The sequence below is a fragment of the Ascaphus truei genome, chromosome 6, assembly GCF_040206685.1.
Source record: "Ascaphus truei isolate aAscTru1 chromosome 6, aAscTru1.hap1, whole genome shotgun sequence".
Lineage (NCBI taxonomy): Eukaryota > Metazoa > Chordata > Amphibia > Anura > Ascaphidae > Ascaphus > Ascaphus truei.
In genome coordinates, this window is record NC_134488.1 from 77,233,937 (window position 1) to 77,257,701 (window position 23,765).

Sequence of the window (23,765 nt, forward strand, 5' to 3'; positions counted from 1 at the left end):
ATATACACTGGCGACACACTTTATTCGAGCTCGGCTAGTCCCACGAATTCGGGTATACCCGGGTGTATTGAGGTTTGTGACTGTTTTCTGCCCGAGTGCATTGAGTTATTTTCCAGGAAGGGATTGAAGCATTTTATTCCCGCTGGCTGCAATACTGCACAGTATATATATATATATACTGCATTACAATTCATGAATTTATGCCATCTGGTAGACACGCGAAGCATTGCAGCCTATTAAATCCTAATCATTATCATTTAACAGATCAGCCACCCATCAGCCAGGCATGAACCCAGGCTGGGAAGGCAAATGCAACGGGGCTTGTCAGAGGTGAGGAGTGGCGCATTCCAGGTATCTGCCAGGTACATACCGGGTATTTGCTCGAATAAAGTGTGTCGGTGCAGTATATATATATGTATGATTTTTTGCTAATAACCGCGGAACATGTACAGTATAGTTTAATTGACTGATGACAGAAGGGTCCCAGATTCTGGGGACATCACAGTTGAGCTCCACCTCTTTAAGCAAAATCATAAAATAAAGTTAAGGGTGGAGGGGATTGCTGCTTTAAAAAGTGCAAACATGTATCTATTTGAATAGATGTGAACAAATGCAATAGAAAAAGATTATACAAAATGAACACACATTATATGTTCTGTAATGTAAAAAAAACTTTACCCCAAAAATAAGCAAGGAATATTTAATTATATTAGATATTTTAATAGCTTGGGGCCTCATGCAGTAAGCCCCGATAAAATTTTTTCACCAAGTGTGGCGGATAGGTGGCCGATAGGCCTTTTTTTAGCGATTTACCATCGCAGTATTCAGTAAGGGCCGAATCCTTCCGATCCCTGCCGAAGCACTGCGAAAGCAAAGCTGCCGATGAGCCTGTGCCGATACAGCCTGGCTCCCGATAAGCCTTCCGATAAGCCTTTGGTGGTGATAGATGTTTGCAGCAGAGAGAGACAAGCCGCTATCTCTGCGCAAACATCGGCAACAAATAAAGTATTTATAAACAACTTTTACTCCTAGTGTATATGTGCAGGGGGTCTCCGGAGCAGAACCGCATTGGTTTTAGGTCTGGGGACCCCCTGCTTCCCGAGATACAGGCCCCTTTATGAGGTGCCGGTATCCCTCTGCATTTAATGGTCCCGATCACGTGACCGCGGCATGTAAACAAAGCAGAGGGATACCGGCACCCCCTAAAGGGGCCTGTATCTCGGGAAGCAGGGGGTCCCCGTACCTAAAACCGAAGCGGTTCCGCTCCGGAGACCCTCTGCACATCTACACTATGAGTAAAACACACATATCAATAAAGACTCGTTCCTTACCTTAGAGGGTATCTGCTACGGTAACGAAGCAGCATGAATATTTATTTAATAATAGTGTACAGTGAGCAGGGGGTCCCCCGAGCTGAACCGCATCACTTTGTGTACCAGGGACCCCCTGCTTCCCGAGTTACAGGCCCCGGAATGTGTCATCGGGTGGCAGTGTCGCCGCCATCTTTATAGCGTCCCATTCGCGACGTGCCCGCTATAAATATGGCGGCGACACTGTAACCGATGCCCCAAACCGGGGCCTGTAACTCGGGAAGCAGGGGTCTCTGAGCCACAAATCAATGCGGTTCAGCTCAGGGGGCCCCCTGCTCCCGCACAATATTATTAAAAATACATAAATGCTGCTTCATTAACATAGCGGATAGCCGCTAAGGCAATGAAGGGGTTAAGGCAGAATAGCATGTTTATTGGGGACATTTGCCCCCAATAAACATTGCAATAAACAACATACACCCCCTGGGTATTTAAAATACATAAACAACAATAAATACATTAAATACATATAGTACTCACCACCCATGTCCGGCTGCCACGATGAAGGCCATCCTCCTCTTCATCCTGCCCATGTCCCCTCCGCTGCTGCAAAACAGACACAAGAATGAAAACATCCAAAGTAATGTCCCCTAACCCCTTAATCACCATAGCGGTTATTAACCGCTACAGTCATTAAGGGGTTAACCCACCCTCACCCACCACTCAGGACGCCTACATACCCTCCCACACTAACCCCCACCCCGTGAGGCCTAACCCCCCTCACCGACTACCCACAAAGGAGGCCTACCCACATACGTTGGGGAACCCCCCCCCCCACAACCCCAGTACCCACAATAAAAACAATACAGTGACCCAGAATAAACATCATAATATTTAATAAATACATTACCCACCCCCTGTGCCCCCCCATAAATACAAGATTTATCCTTTTACAAACAGGGTTCATAACGCAGCCCCACCGAGTCCCCGGTGGGCTGGCGGGGCAGCTGACAGACCTACAGGGTACCAGCAGCCCTTTTCAAACAGGTTCTGGAGGCCTGCTGGTGGGTCCCGCCAGCACCATGGCCCCCAGGTGGTCTCCTTGGGTCACCGTGGGCCACAATTGGGTCCCCACGGTAGGCCCACGGATGTCTGGGAGCCTCGGATCAGACCCACAGGTGTCTGCGGGGCCTCGGGTGGTTCCCATGGGGGTCTGGGGAACTCACGAGTGCTCACTACGGGTCCGCGGTGCCCCCACAGAAGTGGGACCACACATCTTCATCCCCGCACCTACGGGTCGGCGGTGCCTCCACAGAAGTGGGACCACATAGCTTCATCCCCGCAGACTACGGGTCCACGGTGCCCCCACAGATGTGAGGCCACCGCTTCATCCCCGCATGTGTCACCCGTGGAACCACCAGCCTGGTACCCGTGAGATACCCGAGGAAACCACAGGTGGTCTCCAGAGGTCTCACGCGGAACCACGGAACAAACCCTGAATGTAAAAAAAATAAACCTGGCCTATACAGTCCATACATACACCCCCCCCCCCAACACCTACAGTACAATAATGTGCAAAATAACTATTATCCAGATAGGGATAATAGATTATTTGCCCATTATTAAAAACATTAACTAGCATATTCAAATAAATAAAGTACTACTGACCTCATCAATAAGAAGTCTCCGTCGCCAGCGACATCCTTGTTTTGCCCACAAAATACATAGCCAAAACAAAGCAATACATTGCATTCAGATATCAATTAACCCCTTAAACACCTTATCGGATAATAACCGCAAAGGTAATTAAGGGGTTAAGCCACACTGGCCCGATACCCACCCTTCACCCATGAATTTGTACAGTGGCTTCATCATGCAAATATATATATATATATATATATATATATATATACAGTGATATATATATAAATACATATATATATATATATATACACACACACATGATGTACCAATATACAAATAAATGTAGAAGGGTTATCAAAACCATACTGTACTACAAATAACACTTCTCCATACGGACACACTACATTAAAATGAATTTCCTTTAATAATCCTAACTGATCATCAAATGCCAATGAAAAAGCTCACATTCCAATCAATACATTGCATTTACATTGCATTCAGTATATGATGCATCCAATCTATGCATCATATACATTCTGCAAATGAATGTTAACAATAACATTGCAAGCAAATTAGTTTTGTATTCTTGTTGGTACATACAGTATATATTTTCTAGGGCTAAATAATTATGTTAAAGGCTTGAAATTGTTAATTGTTTAATTGTTAGGGATGGAATGTAAATTGTTTAGGGATGTCATTAATGAATGGTAATTGATTTATGTTTACTGGATTGGATAAAATAGTTTACTTGTTTGGAGGTATTTCTAATTTGCTTGCAATGTTATTGTTAAAATTAATTTGCAGAATGTATATGATGCATAGATTGGATGCATCATATATGCAATGTAAATGCAATGTATTGATTGGAATGTGAGCTTTTTCATTGGCACCGTGGACCCGTAGTCTGCGGGGATGAAGCTGTGTGGTCCCACTTCTGTGGGGGCACCGCCGACCCGTAGGTGCGGGGATGAAGATGTGTGGTCCCACTTCTGTGGGATCACCGCGGACCCGTAGTGAGCACTCGTGAGTTCCCCAGACCCCCATGGGAACCACCCGAGGCCCCGCAGACACCTGTGGGTCTGACCCGGGGCTCCCAGACATCCTTGGGCCTACCGTGGGGACCCAATTGTGGCCCACGGTGACCCAAGGAGACCACCTGGGGGCCATGGTGCTGGCGGGACCCACCAGCAGGCCTCCAGAACCTGTTTGAAAAGGGCTGCTGGTACCCTGTAGGTCTGTCAGGTGCCCCGCCAGCCCACCGGGGACTCGCGTGGGGCTGCGTTATGAACCCTGTTTGTAAAAGGATAAATCTTGTATTTATGGGGGGGCACAGGGGGTGGGTAATGTATTTATTAAATATTATGATGTTTATTCTGGGTCACTGTATTGTTTTTATTGTGGGTACTGGGGGTTGGGGGGGTTCCCCAACGGTATGTGGGTAGGCCTCCCTTGTGGGTAGTCGGTGAGGGGGGTTAGGCCTCACGGGGTTGGGGTTAGTGTGGGAGGGTATGTAGGCATCCCGAGTGGTGGGTGAGGGTGGGTTAACCCCTTAATGACTGTAGCGGTTAATAACCGCTATGGTGATTAAGGGGTTAGGGGACATTACATTGGATGTTTTCATTCTTGTGTCTGTTTTGCAGCAGCGGAGGGGACCATGGGCAGGATGAAGAGGAGGATGGCCTTCATCGTGGCAGCCGGACATGGGTGGTAAGTGCTATATGTATTTAATGTACTGATTGGTGTTTATGTATTTAAAATAGGCACATTCACTATTATCCCTTTGTGGATAATAGTCATTGTGGCCATTACTATACTGTATGTGTTAAGGGGGGGGGTATTTCTTTATAAGTATGTATGTGTTTAGACATTAATTTGGGGGGGCACATAATTGGTACTGTAGGTCTGCGGGTAACACCCGAGGGCCCCCGCCGGCCTATAGTATCATTGATGTGCATATATGTAGAAACGAAAAAAAAACAGCGCAAAAAAACCATTGTGTAGTATATTTAAATAATTTTATAAAATGTGAAGGTGAGTATTGCACGTACATCAAAAAAAAGGGTTAATAGCAAGACATGTTAGGGACATGTTACCACTCGGCAGGCACAGCAGGATGCAGACACCAGGTATTCGACGTCCTCCCTCAAGATGCTGGTATCCGGATTCAGAATATACAGCTCAGCGTTGGGGAACCTTCCCGCGCCTTCACGGAGCTCTCAGCAGTTGTTCTCAGGGGTAGATCGCCGCGTTTCTTCCATGAATCGCTCCCTACGGTCTTCTCAATCAACGCTGCTCCCTTCCTCCGTTAACACATCAGAACACTGATCTACTCCTGAGATCCCAAGCGTCGGTTTGAGGGAGGACGTCGAATACCTGGTGTCTGCATCCTGCTGTGCCTGCCGAGTGGTAACATGTCCCTAACATGTCTTGCTATTAACCCTTTTTTTTTGATGTACGTGCAATACTCACCTTCACATTTTATAAAATTATTTAAATATACTACACAATGGTTTTTTTGCGCTGTTCTTTTTTTGTTTCTATGTAGCTTGGTGTTTGAACCATTCCCACTGATCAGCAGCATAAAACCTCACCTATCAGGTTGTATTGTATAACTTATTTTTAAGTCTCTATTCCTATCACAGACCACATTGAGCGCAAGTCTTTTCTGTTTTCACTTGTGCATATATGTGTATGTTAGGGGTTGTTGGGTTATATATATATATATATTTATTTATTTATATAGAGATATTTATTTATTTATTTAGATTTATTTATTTATTTAGTGTGGGGCTGCTGTGTGTGATTATTTTTTATTGTGGGTGAAGGGGGTATTAGCCCCAACGGTGTTTGTTTTGGCCTTGCGGGGGGTAACGGGAGGGCTTAACCCCTTCATGACCGTAGCGGTATTAACTGCTACGGTCGTGAAGGGGTTAAGTGCACCCGCAACCCCCCCGCAAGTCCTAAACTCACACCCAGGGCCAAATACCCCCTTCACCCACCCCCGCAACCCACAATAAAGCTGGCACGGTGGTTTAACCCCTTCATTGCCTTAGCGGTTAGCCACTAAGGTAATGAAGTGGCCTTTAAATGCCTTTTTCCTGTCTCGGACGCATGCCGGGGGGCTCCGGTGCGGGTATCAGCTCCGGTGCGGGTATCAGCTCCGGAGACCCCCGGCATCAATCACAGGCAGGAAAAAGGGCTGATTTTTTCTAAGTATGCCGATGATACTCCTCCACCAAGTTGCCAACTTGTGTTGGCGGGCTGGATTCCCGACAAACTCTCCATTCTGGAATGCCGATCAGCACCGAAGAGCTGATCGGGGCTACCTGAATTCAGCCGGGTTAAAAAAGTGCCGATAAGTGGCTTGCCGATAATTTTTTTTTGGGAGGAAAAGTTGCCGATAATTCCCACTTATCGGCGCTTACTGAATCTGGAAGGCAAAAAATGGCGAAAAACGCCTTATCGGGGCTTACTACATGAGGCCCTTGGTCGGTGTTTGCATATGTCATGCTCTATATACAGTAATGCAGGCATTTTGAATTTCTGTGTTACTTGAACTGTGATTATACAATGTTTCAAAGCAATGCTTAAACCGAGATGGCTTTGTTACAGTGGTTGTGAAATTCCAAGAGGCACAATTTAACATATTTTGGGGGATAGCAAAGGCTATGCAGAGCTATTGCTCGCTACATACATAGTTACATAGTTACATAGTAGATGAGGTTGAAAAAAGACGTAGTTCCATCAAGTTCAACCTATGCTAAATTTAGACAACAGATACTTTATCCTATATCTATACTTACTTATTGATCCAGAGGAAGGCAAACAAAAAAAACCATTTAAGGGGAAAAATTCATTCCTTCCTGACTCCAAGAATTGGCAATCGGATTAATCCCTGGATCAACATCCTTCCCATGTATACTTATTTGGTACTGTATATCCCTGTATACCTTTCCCATCTAAAAAGATGTCCAACCTTTTTTTGAACAAATCTATTGTATCTGCCATCACAGTCTCCGTGGGTAATGAATTCCACATTTTACCTGCCCTTACTGTAAAGAACCCTTTCCTTTGTTGCTGGTGAAATTTCCTTTCCTCCAACCTTAAGGGATGGCCCTGAGTCCTTTGTACTGCCCGTGGGATGAATAGTTCTTTTGAAAGCTCCTAGTATTGTCCCTGAATATATTTGTATATAGTTATCATATTCCTTCTTAGACACCTCTTTTCTAATGTAAATAAATCTAATTTAGCTAGCCTCTCCTCATAAGTTAGAATGTCCATACCCTTTATTAATTTGGTGGCTCTTCTCTGCACTCTCTCTAATTCCATAATGTCTTTTCTTAGGATCGGTGCCCAAAATTGTACTCCATATTCAAGGTGTGGTCTTACTAATGCTTTGTAAAGGAGCATAATTATGTTTACTTCCCTTTCATCCATTGTCCGTTTGATGCAAGATAAGATCTTGTTTGCCTTTGTAGCTACTGCATGACATTGGGCACTATTGCTAAGCCTGCTGTTTACAAGCACTCCTAAATCCTTCTCCATCAAGGATTCCCCCAATATATCTCCATTTAATTTGTAAGTCGCCTTTTTATTCTTGCATCCCAAATGCATAACCTTACATTTATCTGTATTAAACCTCATTTTCCATTTACCTGCCCACGTTTCCAGTCTCTCCAAGTCCTTCTGAAGAGAAATTACATCCTGCTCTGATTCTATTACCTTACACAATTTAGTATCATCAGCAAAGATGGAGACTTTGCTCTCGATCCCAACCTCAAGGTCATTAATAAACAAGTTAAAAAGCAGGGGTCCCAGTACCGATCCCTGAGGTACTCCACTCACGACTTTAGCCCAACCTGAAAAAGTTCCATTTATGACAACCCTCTATTGTCTGTCCTTTAACCAGTTTTCAATCCAGGTGCATATATTATTACTGAGTCCAATTTTCTTTATTTTGTACACCAACCTCTTGTGTGAAACCGTATCAAAAGCCTTTGCAAAATCTAAGTAGACCACATCAACTGCATTACCCTGGTCTAAATTCCTACTTACCTCCTCAAAGAAACAAATACGGTTAGTTTGGCAAGATCTATCCTTCATAAATCCATGCTGACTATTACTAATAATTTTGTTTTCCATTAGGTATTCCTGAATATTATCCCGTATTAAACCTTCAAGTAGTTTCCCTACTATTGAAGTCAGGCTTACAGGTCTGTAATTTCCCGGTTGTGATCTAGCTCCCTTTTTAAATATACGCACCACATCTGCTTTACGCCAATCTTGTGGTACTGAGCCTGTGGAAATGGAGTCCTAGAATATTAAATATAATGGTTTTGCTATTACTGAGCTTAACTCCTTGAGAATTCTTGGATGTATGCCATCGGGGCCAGGTGCCTTATTTACTTTTTCAAGTCGCTTATGAACTTCTTCCTCAGTTAACCAATTGTTCATTAATATGGAGGTTGTGGCTTCCTCCTGCGGCACTACTATTGAACTTGATTCTTCCCTGGTAAACACAGAGGCAAAGAATTTGTTTAATACCTCAGCTTTTTCTTTATCTCCAATAATCTGCCTACCCATCTCACACTGAAAGGGTCCTATATTTTCTTTTCTCATTTTTTTGTTATTAAGGTTGCTTTCTCAGCTTGTACATAAACAAAGTATTATTGAAAGTTCACCGCTTATCCTACAGTAATTGTAAAATATTATCTTTGTAGAGGTTACTTGCGGGAAAGTTTGACAACTCCTATGCTTGTAGTATTAATTATTATACATTATCACGAAGCTCCTAATGTATACTGTACAAGCAAACTTGTACAAGCAAACAAGTACAGAAAGCAGTAGAAAAAAAGAACAATCTCTCTGTTTCAAAAGTTAACGGCTCCTTACTGAAACTTGTCAAATATATGAACTTTACTTTATGGTTACTACTGTATGATTTGCATATAAAACCTATATACAATTAGTTAATAAGGTGTTAGTGTAATGTTTTGCCTTGTGAGTGAATGACATAGCCTTTACCATTCTTTAACTGAGAAACCATTCTGCTCAGATGCTTTTTTCCTATGCAATATCCATTTTCCATTTTTAGTGGATGTCTTCCTGTGTAGCATCTTCTGCCCTTCTTCTTGTAGTACTTTAAAAAGTAGCCCTCTTTGGTTCCATGGCACATAGGACTTGATTGTAAGGATAGTTTCATCCAGTTTTAGCTTACAAGCTGTTATATAGTCCAAGGCAGTCAGATATGAGCTGCCATTTATCATACGGACAAGTCCCCTCCCACAGAGAGCTTTTACACAGCTGGAAGGATGTGGGGATTCATCTTCTACAATCTTCTGAAAGTCTTCCAGTGCTTGCTGAAGTTCATTATTGTGAAGGTGACAAAAACCTCGTAGAACAAACAAAGTGTTTTGGTAGGTCTTTTTTTCAGAACTAAGCAGGTGATTGCAGATTTCAGCACAAGCTTGAAAATCTCCAGCAAGGAGCTTGCAATCTGCAAGACGGACATTCATCTCATGTCTGCAACCTGGAGAACACTGAATTAAAAGTTCAAGGGTCTGTATAATGGGTAAAATAAGTTCTGTACCTGTATCAGATCTAAGATCAAGTCGAGTTCGCACTGCTTCTCTAAAATCTCCAAACTCCATCTCTATAAATGCCTTAGAACGGTCTATAATTCTTGCAACATCTGCATGGGAGAAGATTTCTGCAAACCGTTTCCTAGCATGGTAAGGGCTGACCTTAAAGGCTTCTGCTAAGTCTTGTATCATTTCTTTTGTGTGGCAGCCTAAAGAGTAATATGCAGCAGCCCGGTCCACCAGGAGACAAGAAATGTTCTCTGCTTTGATCTTTGTTTCCAAAGACAAGGCCTCAATGGCTCTTGAATACGCAGCTATGCATTCTTCAAACTTGCATAACTCAAACAAATGTGCTGCTTGTGTCCTGCATATTTTGATGTTATCAGGTGCCAATGCAGTCAAAAAGCTGTTACAGTCATGAAGCATAGCCTCCACACAGCCTTTATTTGTATAATTTTCATAGGTAGCAATGTAGTTATTGAATGCATCAATTACTTGAGGCAGGTATTCTCTCTGTTTAGTGCAGATAAATTGTCTTGTTTCCTCCTTGTGCTTTGTGAAAGCTTGGATGTAATCTACTACACCATTTCTTGAGTGACTCTGAAACAAAATCCAAGCCAAAGCCCTTGTCAACAGCAGCTCTAATGAATATTGGGGGTGAGCATTTAGCAAAGAATTACACCTGCTCACCACCTCTTCATAGCGTCCACTTTTAATGAAGGTACCCATTTTGAAGAGTGAGGCAGCACAATTATTTGGACAGAGAGTAGAAAGGAATACTGCTGCAATTCCAGGGTTTAGAGATACGATGGCCATACTATCACACTTTATTTTAGGAATATCACACTCACCCAAGCACCATTTCTCCAGAGAGGTGATTATTTCTTGCCAATGTCCAGCATCCAATGACTTTACCCTTTGTATTGCAATTGGTGCATTGCAGCTGAAAACAGCCATGTAAAACGCTGTGGCCAATAATGATTCTTCTTTTATAAGGTGCTGGTAAGCTTCTTTGCATAAACGTCCAGGGACATCTAGATTAGACATCATTATTTTTTCTAATTTGTACTGCTGCATAGAATTATGCCCTCATCCTCCACTGTCAACTTGGAAACTGAGCTTGGACCTGTAAAACACAATTATACAATTATCAGCAACATAATTTAGATTGTGTAATTTATCTGAGCACAGTCTAAGGAAAGGGGTAAACATGGGTAATTCCTCTTACTTCAACAGACTCTAATGTACCTTTTTACAATGCAGAACAATATGTGAGTAGAGATCTACTAAGTTTTTTCAAGCAATGGGGATATAACCAGGGATCGGCTTGTAATTTGGCGGGGTTCGGTGCCGGGGGAGTATGTGGTGCCGCTTACCTTCTCCGGCATCTCGTCCTGCTCCTCATGTCTCTAAGTCGTGACATTGTAGCATCATGTAATGTCACGGCAGCACGTTGTCATGGCAATGTGACATCGCAATGACACGTTGTTTTGGCAACACGTCGCCATTTGTCAAGATGCAGGAGAGGCGAAGCCGGAGAGAAGGTAAGAAGCACTTACAGAGGCCCCGCACTCTCCCCTGGCAATCAGTTTAAATGTTGTCGGGAAGAGCACGGGGCCTCTGAAAGTGACTGCACCACCATTAAGCCGCCCCTGCGGACACAAGCGACCATATTTTTTAATTATACCCTTTTATAAAATGACAGACACTTACTGCAACTAACTTTGGTATTGTAAATATTGCTTCTGTGGCAAAAATAAAAACGGTTTATAACATAATTCAGAAGAAAACAAAGGTAACAAAAATATGTTAATGTATATATTAATAAATTATATATATTTATTTATGAAAACTCAAATTCATGTTTCCTTGATGTCAGTCTGATGGCAATGCAAGCACACAGGGGCTTCCTGTACAATTCTGTGCTAGCATGCAAAAAGGTAGATTCATACTGTACCTGTTTCTCACAGCTTAAGTTTTCTGCTATGTACAGTACTGTACAGTATATATCACAGTGTTATTAAATACAATGCAGCTAAATAAACAGTAGTGATGGGTGAGTTCTGAGTTTTAAGCCAAAGCTAAAATGTGGCAATACCTTGTTAGCACTCCTGGCTTATGAGGAAACACAAAGAGAACAACCTTTTTAGGTCTTTTCTCCATTTAGGCATTGTGCTCTTCCCTCTTGCCACCATTTAAGTACAAGAAAGTGAAAGACAGAGACTATACCAGCATTACACCACTACACCAGTGTGTTTACTATACCCACTAATTTCCAGTTGGCACCTTACATTTACCTTGGGGTGTATTATCTACCTACAGTATATGAACAGAGTCTATACTAGCATCTGACTTGTCTCACTACTACACTAGTGCTTTTATCTACCAGGCAGTTCCCTGTAGCTTTACACCGTTTGTTTACCTTGGGGTATATTATTACTTAGGTGGGCAGACACTATAGCTGCGTCTGACTTATCACATCTACAGTATATCCATTCAATCCCAGTTGAGTTAACACTATTTGTTTACCTTGGGGTATACATTTGCAATAAACTATTTAAGGGCCGTTCTATAATGTGTGCGGCCGTGCGTGTGCCTGGGTGAACATGCGTGCACGTGACGCTCACTTTGTGTGTATGCTGTGAGCGAGTGAGGTACTGTATGTGTGTGTGTGTGTGTATATGTGTGTGTTTAAATAAGTTTTTAAATAAATACTTTAATAAATTGTTTATTAATATTGTACACACACACACACACACACACACATATACATTTCAGCGGCCATAGCGCAGCAAATTCTTTATTTAACTCATCTTCCCCCCTTTCGGCCAGTTCCACGCGCACGGTCCTATTATAGAATGGCTGACTAATCTCAGCCAACTATAAATGCCGGCGCACGCACGGCGCAGCAAGCGCACGCACAGAACGGCCCTAAGACACTCTTGCTGTCTTTTCTTCCACCAAGAACATATTACTCATGTAATGTCACAGCAATAATAAAGAACAGTATATTCACGTCTCCGACAGGTCTCCAAACCAGTGTTACCCCATAATCCAAAAGAACCCCCCAATAAGAAAAACCAAAGCCAAAACAGAACATTTCATAGAGCCATAACCAGAAAACCATGGTATCTTGTATATGTGCTAAAATACATCAATGTTGGCACACTTTCATTTGATCATACAGTAAAAGACTTTTAAGCACATACTGTAAGAGTCGGTCCCGTTTGACGCTAATCTTATGAGTGGATTTGTCATAGTTGTGTACATGTATGGCAATACCAAATCCTTAATTTTCTCTATAAAACATATTGAAATAAGTCACTTTGAATGTGTCTATAAGTGACTTAATAGTGAATAAAATATATTTGGTATAATACTACTAATTATAAAAACTGCAAAGTGAAAGGAAGTATTCAGAGAGAGGCTTGCACTGAATGTAGCAATAATTATTAGCCAACGTTTTTCATAAGTGTTTTATTGTCAGAAGAAATATATACAGTATACTGATTTGGGAAACAATTCAGATACATCTCACACTTCTCTGGTCAAGACAGATTATGGTGATTCCACCTTTATGTATATATACATATTTAAAATCAGGTTTTAAAAGCTCTATGACAAGTTATAAAAATGGAAACACAATTTAGATGATTTCACCCAACAAAATATAATATCTGCAATATAAAAACCACCCATTTAGTGATCTGTAATGATGTTCCTTGCATTTTATTATTAAAGATACACCCAGTTTATGATCTTTTTATTTCTCATTTGCCATTTGACACTATTAGGCGGGCGAAGGGAAAATGTGAGAAAGTACTTCACGGAAAGGATCGTCAATTTGTTGATTGGCCTCTCAACAGAGGTAAGGGTACAGATGGGCACATTTTTGTGGTGGATTTGGATCCACAGCAGAACGGCCGGTTCCTTTGGTCCGCGGATTTCAGTGGATCAACCTCAAATTGCCAGTACACTCTGGGGGTTTTGCAATCCGTTGACGGATTTTTAAGAATCCACCATCAAATGACTGCGTCCGCAGATTGGATTCTACAAATCCATCAACGGATTATTTCCAATGGCGGTTTTTGATGAATCCGCATGGATTCATCCGTTTGCGGATTTTACACTGCAGAAGGGATTTGGGGGGGACAATTCGAGAAAATTGGAGTTGAGCAGCTTTGCCCATCTCTAGGTAGGGGCTAATACAGTAAGGGAATTTAAACATTCTGAGGATAGACATAAGGCTATCTTAAATATGAAATAAAGCCAAGAATGAAATGGGTCTGAGGTTTTATAGTAGATAGGAAAATTATCAGAATAGGTGGGCCAAGTTGCTTTTATTTGTGTCAAATTCTATATTTTTGTATTATTAAACTTGTATATTAGTGGTAAAGTGGTGAAAAACATTGACAGATTTCATTTTACCATTCTTCTAATTAAGTTAGTGTGTCCATTTGTTAGCGTGTTCCCAGAAGAACTTGCATCACTAAGTTTTATTACAAACCTGTTCATTTCTCAATGCTGCAGCTAATGTATTAATGTGGAATTATAAAAAGTTTATCCTGGCAGGTCACAGACAGCTATTTGGATTACTTACTGGTAAATCCCTTCAAGTCTTTTCAGTGGTAAAGAGAATGAAAGATGCTTCCCGAACATTCTTATCTGACTTTTAAATATTAGTATCTGCCATTTGCTTGGTATGTTATATCTACTGATTTACGACATCTCACATTTTTCCAGCACTGCCAATCTAATAAGTCATACTGACACACAGGACATGGTCTTATCACTGAGAAACATGAGGGGTTTAGGCAGCATCTTAAGCTTCCTATGTAACATCAAAATGGATGTTTATCTTCGCTGTCAGTTACATACTGATATTCTGTCACAGCAAGATGTCAATTATTAGCATTGCCTTGATCTTGATGACATATTCCTGTATATGATGCTTTACCATTTGAAGGTGTTATGAATTTGTCAGATCTACGAGATCAATATCTAATATATTCACTGTTAGAATGACCAGTCAGTAAAACCAGAGGCGAGTGCATGCAGAATCTTGAAATGTGAACCCCCCAGAGCATTCGAGCATAATTTACTCCAATATGTGGATCGGCATGCTAGGCCTGGAGAAAGAACGAGGCAATACCCCGGCTGCCATATGGTTCGGATGTGGGAGGAAAAGCAGCGATGACGCTGGAATAGAGAGAGGAAGAGGCTAGCAGAAAGTGACAAAGACATAGAGGGGCAGAGAGACAGAGCTCTTAACGAAGACATATAATACACTTAATTTGATATACTGTATATTATGAAATATTCATTTAATTCAACTAATAATCTTCACTTGTCTTTTAATTAGGCAGACAAGACACTGGCCATGTTACTTATATACTTAACTGAATTGTAACAGTCAGTAATTTCCAGTTGCTAATTTAACAAAAACACCCTTATCTGTTGGATTATATAATATAATTGAAATTATATAAATTAGAGTTATTTTGGCATGTAGAATGAGATAGTATCTAGTGAGTTTCAGCTTTCTTAACACCCCATCTGTTGTTTATATTTAATTAATTGTTAGGCTGTAATACCTGTTTCTTCTCTCCCCCAGCGCACACTCAGCATACATATATACTCAACAGGTAAACTAAGGAATAATGTTTTTGTTAAGTTAACCCAACTTCAAATATATATATACACACATATATATATATATATATATATATATATATATATATATATATATATATATATATATACATACACAGTTGTATATGGGTAATTAGAGAGATATACTGCCACCTGACCTATCTCGAATCTCTCCCGAATATATACTTAACTGTACCAATCAAATCAATCAAACAGTTCCAGTTTTGTTAACAATTAACACCCTTTTCTTTTGGCTTATACTATATAAAAAAATATATTTGATGTAGGTAGTCACAGAGAATAAGAGTATGACCTGTCTCCACTAATATATATATATATATATATATATATATATATATATATATATATATATATATATACATACATACATACATACATACATACATACATACATACATACATACATACACATTAACAAAGGGACAGAAATCCTGAAAAAAGTACTCGAGCATGTACATAAAGCATTATACATTTATTTATAATAACAACATCATTAAAAGAACACAAGTGTAATGGGTATTCCCTGTGAATACAGACGCTACTACCTGCTGTGTAACCTGTGTGGCTCTCAGGAGCCTAAGCCTCTGCTTGGGGAGCCTGGGGTACATACATATGATACGATCTTGTGGTGCAACGCCTCCACCTGGGAGGGATCCCAACGGAGTGGGAGGAGGCCCTCACAGGAAACAATCACATTAAGCAAACAGTTGTAAAACAGAACTGGCTTTACTGCATAGCATGTACTTTTCATATATAATATCAACAGGTGTCCCTCTCTTGAGGAGACACTGACTACTGCGTCTCGCAGGACGCTCCCACCTACACCGGGTGATCCCACCCCATGTACAATAACCCCACACAATATGTCCCGCACCCTTAAAGGGAGATATGGGTGACTGCACAGCCACTAGTTCCGTATTAATAATATTGTAGGATCGTTGGTGCACTTGTTGATGGTTACCTGCCGAGCACTCCAGTGCCCGGGCCTGCCAAGGAGCTTCACAAAAATCCGAAGGCTGACGAATCCAGGTACTACCGTACGGGGCGATCCCACCCGGATGGCTGCTGCAGCGGCAGCGGAGGTCCGAGCCCAACCTCTGGATGGACGCGCGGCGTCCGCTTTGTCCCTAACTGACTCTGTGTAGTAAGGGGCAGGGTCCCTAACCTGTGGCCTGTCCCTACAACACTCAGCTACTGGTGACTCAGGACTATCTGGGGCCTAGGGGGCTGCTGGCCTAGTGCAGAGTGTCACTGACTCCGGCACCCTACCTCCTTCCCCTAGCTGCTCCTGACGTCGACTAACGTGGGCTCAGCACGCCAAATGTATCCAATCTCCCCTACAGGGAGATCCTACAGCCCTATTGGCTACCTGGCATCACCTGACTCTGCCCCTGTGCACCCTGGGGGACTGTATTCTTCTTGGGAGCTATTCTCCCATTGGCACCTCGAGCGCACTTCCTTTGCGCACGCGCGAACGTCCCGTCTGCTCACCGCACCGAAATACCCACTGCGCATGCGTGCGCAGTCCAACATGGCGGCGCCCTGCACTGGGAGCCGCCGGGAGCCCTTGCGATGCGACTGCGGCCTTAGCAACCGGCCGCACGCGTCCCCGGCAATCCCCACACAATCTCCTATCCGCCCCCACTCCTGCACCCGGCCGACGGGTCCGCCATGGGGCTCGGCGGCACCCGCGATCGCCAGCAAGGTGAGGGGAGGGGGGGTGAGGGGAGGGGGCGACAGGCAGGGGGGAATAGGCTACATCCTACCCCTGGTAAAAACCCCAACATCCTCGCTTGGGACACAACTCAATATAACTATGTACAAGAGTTATATAATGAAAATGGCACAACATCAATGCGATCTTAACTTATCATTTCTAGATCAGATTGCACATTTCAGTGAACATCACAATGTCGGACTGCATTCTGCTGTGAGACCACTGCTGAGCCTCATAATGGGGTGCCCCAATTTGATCATAGGTTACCCGATTTGGAGGGTACCTGACCCTTTGGCTCCTACGGAGCTGTTCTTCAGCAACTCCCTCTGGGGAGTAATAAGTACAGTCCTGAGGCTCAGCCTCTGCCCTTGAGGGGAGAAATGTCTCTGAACAGTCTCTGTTAGGCACAAAGCACGGGCACTGTGGATCCAAAGGCTGGCCTGTTGGTGCCACCTTAGTAGGCATTGGCCTACAGGACCCTTTACTCGTAGCTCCTCCGGGAGATGCCCCTTCTGGGGAATAGTCCCTTTGAGATGGTCCTTCCATAGGGTCTTCAGGAGTTTCAGAGTGGGTTTCGTTATTTACTGTCTCTTGACCCATCTCTGCTAAGTCGGACTCACCGTTGAGCGGTGTGGCCAGTATTTCTGCTTCTTCGTCTCCCACTTGGGGAATGGGGAGAAGGTGATTACGATGCCAAACCTTTACCCGGCCGTCAGTGTCTTTGATGCGATAGACCGGGAGGCCGGGCATCTGTGACTCTATTTAATATACACCGTGTCTCCACCGGTCCGCCAGTTTATGTTTTCCGGGGACCACCAGCTTACGAAGCAACACAGCGTCTCCAGGACGTAGCTCCCGATACTTGACTTTATTGTCATATCGTCTCTTATTGCCAGCATTCAGTTTAGCTGTAGACTTCTCAGCCTGTTGGTACGCTTGCTGCAAACTGTCCTTTAGCCTTTGCACATACTTGAAATGGGTAGCATTGTGTATCCCATCCATTGATACTCGAAGACACACATCTACTGGGAGTCTTGCCTCCCGCCCAAACATGAGAAAGTATGAGGAGAATCCAGTGGACTCATGGCGAGTACAGTTGTACGCGTGTACCAAAGCTTCTACGTGTCGACTCCATTCCGTTTTCTGCGCACACTTCAGGGTTCAGAGCATGTCCAACAAGGTCCTGTTGAATCGTTCAGGCAAAGCATCTCCTTCGGGGTGGTACGGAGTCGTCCGGGATTTGGCGATATTCAACATTTTGAGTAATTCTCGGATCAGAGTGCTCTCAAAATCTCACCCTTGATCGGAGTGAAGTCGGTTTGGAAGACCATAGTGAATGAAGAACTTCTCCCATTGAATTTTTGCGACTGTGATGGCCTTCTGGTCTTTTGTGGGGAAGGCCTGAACATACCGGGTGTAATGGTCCGTGATGACCAGCACGTTACAGATTCCTCGGGTATCAGGTTCAATACACAAAAAGTCCATACACACTAGGTCCATTGGACCAGAACTCTTGAGATGGGCCATGAGTGCTGCTCTGGTAGGCAAAGTCTTGCGTTGGACGCACCGGGAACAATGGCGACAGTGCTGTTCCACCGCTTCCCGCATCTTGGGCCAGAAAAAACGGTCTCGGACTAACCCAAACGTCTTCTCTACACCGAGGTGCCCATGTTCATCATGTAGAGACTTTAACACCATATATCTCAAGTTTTGGGGTAGAACCAGTTGTCGCCTATCAGGGTGGTTATGGTATGGGACTACCCAATAGAGCAAGCAATTGTCTATCTCGAACTTGTCCACCTCACGCATTAGCAACGTGATCAGGTCTCGGGGAGCACTCTTCAGTAGAGCTGGATTCTTTCTTTGCACAGCTTGCCGAATGATGCTGATTACTGGATCTCTCATTTGATAGTCCACTAAGTCTTTCCATCTTATGACTTTGTCATGGGTTATGTTCATTCCCTTGGGATCGCAGTAAGCGGCGGGAATAGCCTGCGACTGGCATCCTAACGAATCTGCAACTCGTAGTTCGGAGAAGGCCACTTGATCATTGATGACGGCCGCTGACGGCCGTTGATGACCAATGTGGGCTCAGCGCGCCAAATGTATCCAATCTCCCCTACAGGGAGATCCTACAGCCCTATTCGCTACCTGGCGTCACCTGACTCTGCCCCTGTGCACCCTGGGGGACTGTATTCTTCCTGGGAGCTATGCTCCCATTGGCACCTCGCGCGCACTTCCTTTGCGCATGCGCGAACGTCCCGTCTGCTCACCGCACCGAAATACCCACTGCGCATGCGTGCGCAGTCCAACATGGCGGCACATTGCACTGGGAGCTGCCGGGAGCCCTCGCGCCGTGACTGCGGCCTTAGCAACCGGCCGCACGCGTCCCCGGCAACCCACACACAATCTCCTATACGCCCCCACTCCTGCACCCGGCCGACGGGTCCGCCATAGGGCTCGGCGGCACCCGCGATCACCAGCAAGGTAAGGGGGGGGGGGGCGACAGGCAGGGGGGACCTGGCTACACAAGGTTAAAAAATTCCATCTGCTCTGTATCAAACACAATGATAATATACAAAAAATTACCTGACCCCCTGTTAACGGGGAAAAAATAGAACAAGGTCCCTGTAGGAACTAAGTTTAAATGGTGTGGTCAGTGTAGGGCACAATGTGCCCCTAACCAACTGGACCGGCCAGTCTGGAGATGACTCTTGGTAATGCTCTAAAGTCCTGGTGGTAAGGTATAGAGTAATGAAGAATAATATTAGTATATAACCAAACAACACTATAGAAAGCTTTAGTCAAAGCTGCAGGCTCAACAAATCATTGCGTTTCAAGGTAAGGCTGCGTCCATAGAGCCTCAGCCCACGCTCCTCCGCGCTGACGTTGAGGATCGCCTGCCCGGTCAGGAGCGATCACCTGGACTGGCAGGCGAGCCAGCGTGCGCGATCGGGAGGCAGGGGGAGGCAGGGTAGTGACATCGCTGGCCCAATAGCCTGCGTCGCACCGATGTCAACGTCACGGCGCCGACGTCATGGCGCCATGACGTTGACGCTGTTTTGCTGTGATTGGAGCTTTTTAGCTGAAAGCGCGCTGAAAAACAGTTTCGGCTGTCGGCTGAAAATCCCAGTGCCTCAGCACGCCTGCGGACACTCGCGTGAGCCGCCTCTCAGGACATCCTCATTGAAGATGCCGGGGCTCATCGCGGAGCGTCCGCATGGTTCAGCGCTGCCTGTCCTTCCATGGATGCAAAAAAAGAATACAAGACTGCCTGGCGCTCATCAAGATGGTATTACAGCCCCACCTGCTGGTGGTAGAGTATAATATTGCAAGGTTATACCCAATGGTAAACTAAAAGCTTGGTGCACTACAACATAAAGTGCCAATGAGAAATGATAAATAGCCGCAAAGGGTAGAAATCAATAAAGATGATGACTACTCAACCTCAATGAAGAAAAAGCCAGGCTCCTCTCAGGCTACAGGTATGTGGGGAATGAGGGAGTGTGTCATGGATAAGTGAGTCCCTGGTCGCCAGCAGCTTCTCGGTGATATCCAATCTCTGCAGCAACACTCGTGGCCAAAGGTAGGTAGAGTGAGGGGGGGGGAAAGAGAAAAAGAGGGGGGACTGATGGTGTAGTATGCTCAAATAAACTTTAATATACCACACATAAATAAAAGTTTCCCCCTGAGTGGGTACTCACAATTTAGTACTGACACTCAGGGCACATACAGTAGAAGTTTCTTTAACACAGCAACTGCTGCCCGGTGTGAGTCCACAATGCCTGCGTCCTCCGTCTGTGATCCCCGAAAGCGGCTGCTGGGGTTGTCACGTGGCTGACTGCACGGCGTCTGATGTCACTACTGCCCGGTCTGGAGAGTCCTCCTTCCTCCTTCTCCACTCATTCCATGGACGCAGCCTAAGAAAAAACTGGTGTCAAACAGAAGCACTGAGCACATAGAGGGGAGAACACATTCCAGAGTGATACCAACGGCAAGGTATACCCCTTGATAAAGTCTTTTTAGACGAAACGCATAGAGGTAAGGTTGTCTTGACCTTGTCCCTTGGATTTTATATACTTGTTGGACTGTATGCCTTATTCAAGGCAATTGGAACTCTGTAACCGCTATTAGCGCCATTTGTGGCTGATTTCACCCACGGAGGAGCTTCTGTTTACTCAGAAGCGAAAGCAGAGCGTCATCACGCAAATATCGCTTGATTTCCAGCCGAGGAGCTGAGAAGGAGGAGATCCACATATACTGACGTTGGAACCAGACGGCGTCTTTTGGAGTGATTCCTGCGGCTAATTGCAGCTAATAGTTCCTGTATTACAGTTCCTGACAAGGATTTTTATCCTTACTGTACAGTACATGCACATTTTACTATGTGATTTCGTAAGTAGGATCTGTGCTTACGCTGTGTCATTAATACATAATTACTTCGCCATATTTGGCTATCTTTTTCATTTATAGATCCCACTCAATCCAGGATTCTATAGATTGGACTTTCATTGCATCATTATTTTAATGTTATTGTTTAATAACTTAAGCATTGTGGTCAGTGGTTTGCACCTTTTGTTTTTTCTTTACATATATATATATATATATATATATATATATATATATATATATATATATATATATATATATATATATATATATATATATATATATATATATATATATAACAAAATGGCTGCACACACTAGGTTAAGTCCCTCAGCAGAGGGGTTTGTGGTGCATGGTAAAGGTGGGCAATAATAGTTAGTAGAAATCACAGAACTGATTCAAAATACCAACAAAGCACAAGGGGTAGAAGAAAAATTGTATTTATTCAGTCCAGAATGCAGGCATATCCTGACGTTATGGTCCCAATGGGACCTTCTTCAGGTGTAACTTAACATGACCAGGGCCACACTATTTTGCTTTCACTCTTGCTCCTGACACTCTACCATCTTTTAACTGTCACTCACTAGTTCTTGCCTAGCAACACCCACCCTTCCCTCCTATAAATAGTGTGGCACTTAAGAAGGTCCCCCTGGGGACCAAGACATTGGGATATGCCTGCATAATAGGCTGAATAAATACTCTTCTACCCATTGGGCTGTGCTGATATTTTTGATCACTTCCGCGATCTCTACTGATATATATTAATATATATTTTAATATATATATATATATTAACTAGCTGATATACCCGGCGTTGCCCGGGCGTGGAAGGGCAGGGGGGGGGCAAGGGGTGTGGAAGGGCGGGGAGGGCAAAGGGCAGGGAGGGGCGGGGGTGCAAAAGGCAGGGAGGGGCGGGGGGGCAAAGGGCAGGGAGGGGCGGGGGGGCAAAGGGCAGGGAGGGGCGGGGGGGCGGGGCAAAGGGCAGGGAGGGGCGGGGGGCAAAGGGCAGGGAGGGGTGGGGGGGGCAAAGGGCAGGGAGGGGCAGGGGGGGCAAAGGGCAGGGAGGGGCGGGGGGGCAAAGGGCAGGGAGGGGCGGGGGGGCCAGGGGGCAGGGAGGGGAGGGGCAGGGGGCCAGAGGGCAGGGAGGGGCGGGGGGGCCAAAGGGCAGGGAGGGTCGGGGGGGGGCAAAGGGCAGGGAGGGGCAGGGGGGGCAAAGGGCAGGGAGGGGAGGGGGAGCAAAGGGCAGGGAGGAGCGGGGGGGCCAGGGGGCAGGGAGGGAAGGGGCGGGGGGCGCAGAGGGCAGGGAGGGGCGGGGGGGGCCAGAGGGCAGGGAGGGGCGGGGGGGCCAAAGGGCAGGGAGGGTCTGGGGGGGGCAAAGGGCAGGGGGGGGTGGGGGGGGGGCAAAGGGCAGGGAGGGGCAGGGTGGGGCTAAGGGCAGGGAGGGGCGGGAGGGCTAAGGGCAGGGAGGGGCAAGATGGCAGGGAGGGCAGGGGGGCAAGAGGGCAGGAAGGGAGGGGGGCAAGAGGGCAGGGGGGGGCAAGAGGGCAGGGGGGGGCAAGAGGGCAGGGGGGGGGCAAGAGGGCAGAGAGCAAGAGGCCAAAGGGCAGGGGGGCAAAGGGCAGGGGGGGCAAAGGGCAGGGGGGCAAAGGGCAGGGTGGCAAAGGGCAGGGAGGCAAAGGTCCGGGGGCAAAGGGGAAAGGGCAGGGGGAGGGAGGGCAGGGGGGAAAAGGGCAGGGGGCAAAGGGCCGGGGAGGGATGGAGGGCAGGGGTCAAAGGGCAGGGGGCAAAGGGCAGGGGAAGGAGGGAGGGCAGGGGGAAAAGGACAGGGGGCAAAGGGCAGGGGGCAAAGGGCAGGGGAGGGAGGGCAGGGGGCAAAGGGCAGGGGAGGGAGGGCAGGGGGCAAAGGGCAGGGGAGGGAGGGAGGGCAGGGGTCAAAGGGCAGAGGGCAAAGGGCAGGGGAGGGAGGGCAGGGGGCAAAGGGCAGGGGTCAAAGGGCAGGGGTAGAAAGGGCAGGGGTCAAAGGGCAGGGGGAGGGAGGGAAGGGGGAGGGAGGGCAGGGGGCAAAGGGCAGGGGGAGGGAGGGAGGGCAGGGGGCAAAGAGCAGGGGGAGGGAGGGCAGGGGGCAAACAGCATTGGGAGGGAGGGCAGGAGGGGCAAAGGGCATTGGGAGGGAGGGTAGGGGGGGCAAAGGGCAGGGGGAGGGAGGCCAGGGGGGGGGGCAAAGGGCAGGGGTGGCAAAGGGCAGGGGGAGGGAGGGCAGAGGGGCAAAGGGCAGGGGGGGAAAAGGGCAGGGAGGTCAGGGGGGGCAAAGGGCAGGGAGAGCAGGGGGGGCAAAGGGCAGGGGGAGGGAGGGCAGGGGGGGGGCAAAGGGCAGGGGGGGCAAAGGGTAGGAGGGCAGGGGGGGTCAAAGGGAAGGGGGGGGCAAAGGGCAGGGGGGTCAAAGGGCAGGGG

At 45.8% G+C, this 23,765-nt stretch overlaps 1 protein-coding gene across 1 annotated transcript in view; it reads right to left on the minus strand.

Annotated features, from left to right (window-relative positions):
- The window catches only part of TTC34 (tetratricopeptide repeat domain 34), a 129,852-nt gene extending 109,021 nt beyond the window's left edge, over positions 1 to 20,831 (minus strand). The window contains exons 1-2 of the mRNA XM_075604888.1: positions 20,630 to 20,831; positions 8,979 to 10,661 (exon numbers count right to left, since the gene is read on the minus strand). Coding sequence (XP_075461003.1) covers positions 8,979 to 10,612 — 1,634 coding nt within the window. The 5' untranslated portion in view covers positions 10,613 to 10,661; positions 20,630 to 20,831. The remainder of the gene's footprint in view (positions 1 to 8,978; positions 10,662 to 20,629) is intronic.
- Positions 20,832 to 23,765: the final 2,934 nt, after the last annotated feature.